This window comes from Sander vitreus, chromosome 15 (genome assembly GCF_031162955.1).
Source record: "Sander vitreus isolate 19-12246 chromosome 15, sanVit1, whole genome shotgun sequence".
Lineage (NCBI taxonomy): Eukaryota > Metazoa > Chordata > Actinopteri > Perciformes > Percidae > Sander > Sander vitreus.
In genome coordinates this window covers 28,204,561-28,211,284 of record NC_135869.1, presented here as the reverse complement: position 1 = coordinate 28,211,284, position 6,724 = coordinate 28,204,561, and the positions used below count along the sequence as shown (strand labels likewise).

The 6,724-nt window shown below is 46.9% G+C and overlaps 1 protein-coding gene across 1 annotated transcript in view; it reads right to left on the bottom strand.

Annotated features, from left to right (window-relative positions):
• Nucleotides 1-5,151, bottom strand: part of pglyrp6 (peptidoglycan recognition protein 6) — a 7,737-nt gene extending 2,586 nt beyond the window's left edge. The window contains exons 1-3 of the mRNA XM_078269985.1: nucleotides 4,701-5,151; nucleotides 1,889-2,701; nucleotides 858-1,068 (exon numbers count right to left, since the gene is read on the bottom strand). Coding sequence (XP_078126111.1) covers nucleotides 858-1,068; nucleotides 1,889-2,701; nucleotides 4,701-4,767 — 1,091 coding nt within the window. The 5' untranslated portion in view covers nucleotides 4,768-5,151. The remainder of the gene's footprint in view (nucleotides 1-857; nucleotides 1,069-1,888; nucleotides 2,702-4,700) is intronic.
• Nucleotides 5,152-6,724: the final 1,573 nt, after the last annotated feature.

Below are 6,724 nucleotides of genomic sequence, written 5' to 3'. Positions count from 1 at the left end.
TCAGATTGGTAGAAATGGGATTGGGACAGCACTTCACCAGATCACATGTTACCTTGGCGTCTAATAACAAAGATGTTGCTGACACTTGCCGGTTTGGGAATTTTCATTTGAAGTTTGTAGCTTCCCACACGGCCGAGGCCCAGGAGACGGCGGCCTGATTCCACGTTTTCAACCTCTTGTTTTCCGAGCTGAACAGGCTGGTCTGCTCCGTGGTCGTGGTCGTGCTGTTTACCTTTTGTAATTCCCAGATGTCCCTACGGTCTCCGCGGTAAACGTCACAACGCTTTGAACTGTGGGTAATTCCCTTTGGTGAAGTCTGCATCGATGCAGACTCACGGAAAGGGCTCAGTAAGTGTGTACTCAAACCCTCACGCCCTTTGACATTCGACATTGGGACAACCCTAAGCCCTTAGGAATTCTGCGAGAACGCGCACCAAAAGTCCGTGAGTCTGGACTTTGGGATTGGGCCATTGGTTGATGTATCACAGTAGGAATCAAACCCAGATCTCCCACACCAAAGGCATGGGTCATATCCACTGCTCCATCACCACCCATGTGGGCGGCACCGTGGGTGGTCCCGTAAATGAAATGTCATGGATACAGACTAACTCAAACTAAACTAAAATGAAATAAGAACTGATTGAAAAGCAAAAACCCATAATAACCTTGTTTGTAAGTTTGATGCTAAATGTACAGCGCCACTGTCGCACGTAATGCTTGTTCTTGGGGGAATTACTGGAATTGTTAGGTCTTTGTAAACTATAGAGTGTGGTCTAGACCTACTCTATCTGTAAAGTGTCCTGAGATAACTCTTGAAAATGTATTTAAGCCGAGACCTAAACCCTGGCAGCTCGTACCTGTATCCGATGTCGTCCCAGCCTCTGTCGTCCTGATGGAAGCGCTGCATGGAGCGCATGTCTGCCGAGCACTTCTGGAAGGTGAGACAGGGCTGGCTCGGCGTGTGAGTGTGGTGGATGTACATGAAGGAGAGAGGGAGGGACAGGTTGGTGGGGGTTCCTCTGTACGGCTCTGCACCCCACATACAGCGAGGGATGATGGGGGGGCAATCTGAAACAGATTCATAATGTTTAGTTTTGCATTGCCAGACGCTGCAGAGGAGGGTCTGACTAGTCCATCCAGCATTCCTGGATGGGAGTAAAACCTGCTCTGGTTTATTGGCATTTCTTTAAACCAATCACAATCGTCGTGGGCGGGGCTAAGCTCCGGATGGAACCACGGTGCCTCTGCTAAATAGTCTCAGGAAGGAGCTTGTTTTGGTGGACGTTCAAAAGTAGTTTTAGTCGTGCAACAGAAAACTCAGATTGGACAGATAGTCCAAGACGAATATGATTGGTTTAAAGAAATGCAAACAATCCCAGAGCGTTTTCTTTCTCCTATCCCAGAATGCATCTGTGGTGTAGCCAGACCTTCCTCCACAGCGCTGTGCAGGAAGGTCTGACGAAGCGAGGCTAAGGCCGGCCATATACTGGCTGCGTGGCGTGAGCGTGGCGTGAGCGTGGCATGAGCGTGGCGTTTCTGTTGTGTGTCAGCTGTGTGGCTTTTTTTAGATTACATTTATATCAAAACCTCGAGACTTTCAAACATCAACATGTCATTTATTAAATGTATTTGTGTCTAAATAACATATTAACATCTTTTCCTATTCTATGTTGCCTGGAAACGTTTCCAACACGCTTGCGTGTTGCGTGAAAAATAGCTATTTCTAGCATGCACGCGTTTTTGGTGCGGCCTGAGACGCTCACGCCACGCAGCCAGTGTTTCCCAAAGCCCAAGATGTCATCCTCACATGTCTTCAAATGAGAGACTACTGTAAATGGATAATAATCAAGACTCTTTCACTTCCCCTGTGGTTGGGTCTGGTGCTCACCCATGTACTTATGGACAAACTCTTTGATTCTCTCTTTCACCACAGCCCTCAGCTGCTTCCTCGTCTTCACGGCCATCTTCGGGCGTTCCTTCAGTCTCCGCTGCAGCTCCACGGATTTCACCAACTGTCTCTCCAGTATTTGAGGAACGAGCAGCCCTTTAAAGTTCTCCCTGCGACGCCTGCTGATGATTGGCGGGGCGTCGTCCAGTCCTTCGCTCCCCAGCTTGCGGCTGTAGTACTCTGTCAGCAGGCTGCTGAGCTTCATGGGATGTCGGGATTTGGCAGAGACCTCCATGCTTAAAAGAATGCCATCCATGCCGCCGTTGACCTGAGCGGTGGTGAGAACAGACGGGCTGTCCAGGAGGGTGAAGACCTGCGGGGAGGTGACGCTGTCCCAGCAGCCGTCCGGTCCCAGACGATGGGTGACAGCAGCGCTTTCCAGATCTTTGGCAAGAGTGAGCTGGTACAGGCTGCGCACATGGCCCGCAGTCTTGGGGTGCAAGCCCGCCTCGATGCCCAGAAGGAGCGGGGCCAGGGCAACAGTGGTGCCATCTGAAGTCAGAACCACACCTTCCTCTTCTGAACTTTCAGTCACTCTGTGAGGCACAGCCTTGCTGATGTAAGCAGAGAGGCTCGGGTTCATTTCAGGACGGCCCGAATCGGGGTTACCGAGGAAGTGCTGAATGAATGCGTCGTCGAGGCCAGCCACCTGGCGGAGCGTCCTCAACACGACAAGCAGCTCTGACCCCGGTGACCTGTCCTCCACCTGCTTCACTGCCTCGATGAAGTCATCCATGTGTCTGGAAAATAAAGCTGGAGACGAGAACAGGAAACATATGAATGTCATTCAGAAAAAGACCATCTCTTCAGCCCAACACAACTTCAGCCTTAAAGTGCCCACATTATGAAAAATAATCACTTTTTCTGGGATTTGGGGGTGTCTCTGGTGCTTTATACAAACTTTGAAAAAACCCTCCATGCTGTTCTGAGTGAGATACGGTTTCTGAATGTGTCCTGTCTTCAGTCTCCAGGTCAGCTGGTCAACATCTGCACGGCTTTCTACGTCACTAGCCGAGACGAGGGGGCTAGGGGGCTAACCGTTAGCATGCTAGCTCGTTCTCAATGGCAAAACACTGCTACAACACACACTAGTTCACCCTAATCTCCAAAAGAACTACTTCCATGTCCCTGTTCTGCAGGTATTCCAATAGTTTTATTTCTGAGGACTATGGTTAACTGCTCCTCAGATCTCTGCAGGGTAAATCCAGACAGCTAGCTAGACTATCTGTCCAATCTGAGCTTTCTGTTGCACGACTAAAACTACTTTTGAACGTCCACATGTTCCACCAAAACAAGTTCCTTCCTGAGACTATTTAGCAGAGGCACCGTGGCTCCGTCCGGAGCTTAGCCCCGCCCACGACGATTGTGATTGGTTTAAAGAAATGCCAATAAACCAGAGCACGTTTTACTCCCATCCCAGAATGCTGTGTGGACTAGTCAGACCCTCCTCCGCAGCGCTGTGGAGGAAGGTCTGGCAATGCGAGACTAGCGACAGTGGAACCTCTTGAAAAGCATCGGCATTAGAGGCACAATGCATTTATTTACAAAAAAGTATAGCTCACCCAGTGTGTGCGCCCCATGTAGGCAGAGTCCTATCCAATGGCCCGGGTTCAAATCCTACTCACAGCCCTTTCTGCATGTGGTCCCCCCTCTCACTCCCCTTTCCTGTCTTTAAGCTATCCTATCATTTAAAGGCCGTAAAAAAAACCTAAAAACTTCACAGATCTGTCGATTAAATCAACCAATCGATTAGCGGACAAAATCATAAGAGTATTAGTCCACTTTGTTTAGTCGAGGACAGCCCAAAATAGAAAACAATAGTTACTACTAGGGGGGTCACAATTCAACCCAGTCTCACGGCAGTTCGTGAAATGGTCACATAACGTAATCTATTTGATTTATATTTCAATGGGAAGCATCTTTCGTGATCACAGCACGAAATGAGAAGATGACGTAGCACTAAGAGCAACTACGGTAGCGAGTACTATGAAAGCCCGAAAATCCGTATAGGGAGGTTGGTTCCGGGTGGGTCAAACAACACAGGATTGCAATTGTTGACCATCACGAAAAAAACGAGAAAAACGTGTTTGTTTACACAAATGATGTAAATAGATTAAATGATGTGACCATTTCACGAACTGCCTTGACAATGCGTTGCACAATTCCAATTTCACATCAGGAATCGATCAAAATGAGCTTTCTGATTTTTCGACTTTTGAAATCAAAAAGCAGGATGGGCGATTCCCCAAGTATTTATTTATTTTGCCACAAAGATTTGCCAAGTAGTCCCACAATAAAGAATCTCAGCTGAAGATGTGTCAAGAAACATAAATGTACTGAAGTCAATACAGTTGCTGTCACTCCAAAAAACCTGAACACATTTACTGCAAATACATTCAATGCAGTGGTGTACTCGTGATACGCAGCTATACGCAGTATACCCACTAAGAAAGCTCCAGGATTTCCATATACCCTCTTAAAAATGCCCAATGACACAACAACATACTTTGCATTATATGTTTGATATATTTTGAACTGTCATCTGTGTTTTTCTTCTTCACATCAGGCTAAATAAAGGGATTTCAACCATATATTGGTGCATAAAAGTGTATCAGAATGCAGTAAATGAAGTTGTCATATATATAAGCCCATACATATACAGTACACAGTATACCCACTACAATACATTAGACCACACCACTGATTCAATGCATCTAACAAAACTGGTAAAGACTAAAACAAATGTCATTACCTTCTGCATACGTGCCGACCAACACCATAACCAGAGCCAGCGTCCGTTTCCAGCCGCCTGTTTCCATCCTGAGCCGTGAAAACCTTCAGCTCCAAGCTCCAAATGTGTGCTACTGTGTTGTTGCTCTCCCTGATTTATACTAGTTCACATGCACAGTAAGTGGGTGGTTGTGCAACTGTTGTGGACACACTGTAGATACGCCTGCGTTCAATCTGTGGTTGGCGTGGCCCGCTGAGCAATGTGGGAAACTGCCACCTGCGTTGTCGTTTGTCCTCACCGCCCCAGGGTTAACACACTCCGTGTCGATGTGACGGACACGGGCATTTTCGAGAAATTCACAACTTCTGTAAATCTTAGTCAGCTCTTTGTCCTAAATGTAGCAGGTGCTTGGGAAATAAACCTCCTGGGAGTTAATGTAAGCCAGTATAGCAAACTCTTACATGCCTGTAATCATTGGCAGTCCTCTCTGAGGCAATACATGCATGTTCTCATTGATATTCAGAAAACTGAGGAAGTTCCTGAAGCATGAATCACGTGTGTGTTCTGGTTAGCAGTGACAGAAATATATCTGCACCAGTGACGGACTAGCCATCTGGAATTTGGGCAAATGCCAGAAGGGCCGCCCCCTATGGACCCTTATGGGCCACTGTGCTGCAAATGCCATGGCCGTTTTTTGATTCCAGTCTGTCACTGATCTGAGGTGCACAAACTGTTGAGATCAAAGAGACACAGATACGTGCTTACAGCAGTGATCTGATAACAAGAACAGGAAGTGAATGTAGTCTGTACGGGTGAAGAGGAAAAGACATTGCAGAAGGTGTGGGATGCAAATAACAAAATGTCAAAGATATAAATCAAGACAGATAAAGTGATGTTCACGAGACTAAAATCACAGGTGTTAACTACTAACTCTCACAGCCAGCTCTATGTCCACCGCGCAGCGGAGGAAGGTCTGGCTACTACACAGATGCATTCTGGGATAGGAGAAACAAACACTCTGGGTTGTGTGCATTTCTTTAAACCAATCACAGTCTTGGGCGGTACTAAGCTCTGGTCGCAGCGACGGTGCAAGGGGGTAAGCGAGCATCCTCAGCGTCTCACAGCAGTTTGTGTAATTGTCACGTTATTTTTAATCTATCGATACGTGTACAACAACACGTTGTTTTTTTGTGGTGGCCAGCACGAAATGGGAACCATCTATTCAGAGGTTGGGTTTAGGAAAAAAACAACGGGGAACGGACGCGTCACACGCCGGGAGACGGCCGCGGGGGACTCACGACAATAACGGGACTGTTGTGATTAGGAAAACAACTGGGAAACAAAACGCCACACGCGGGACAGCATCACCGGTCTCCTGGGTGAAAGTCCTGTATTGTTTGACCCATCCACCCCCCCGACCAACCTCCCTACGCAGATTTTCGGCTTTTCATACTACTCCCTACCGTTGTTGTGCTGTGATCACGAAATATGCTTCCCATTGAAATACATTATTTTACATTTTCGTGCTGGCCACCACGAAAGAAACGAGAAAAACGTCCCCGTGAACACGAATCGATAGATTAAATAACGTGACCATTTCACGAACTGCCGTGAGACTGGGTTGTCCTACGGGGAAATTCTAAGGCTACCAAGCCATCACCTCCCGTTAGCATCCCGTTAGCATCCCATTGACTGCCATTCATTCTGACGTCACTTTGACAGAGAATACCTTTACATCTGAAGCGTTTAAAGACTCTATTTGTCCGTTGTTTATTTCTAAAGAAACACGACAATGTATAAAAGGCTCCATTACCTTGTAGCTCACGTTATGGCTCCGTAGCAGACGTTTTTATAACAATAGGCTAACGATTGGGTCATAACCACGAGACTTCCTGTCTCATAGTAGAGGAGTTACCGTATAGTACAGGAGAAGCTCTCAGGCAGTTTGGACTTCCATCAGCTGTTTAAGTGTAATGACTAATGTTAACTATCATTTTAGTGATCAATAATGAGCCTGTGTCTATGTTATCTCCTTACATATACCT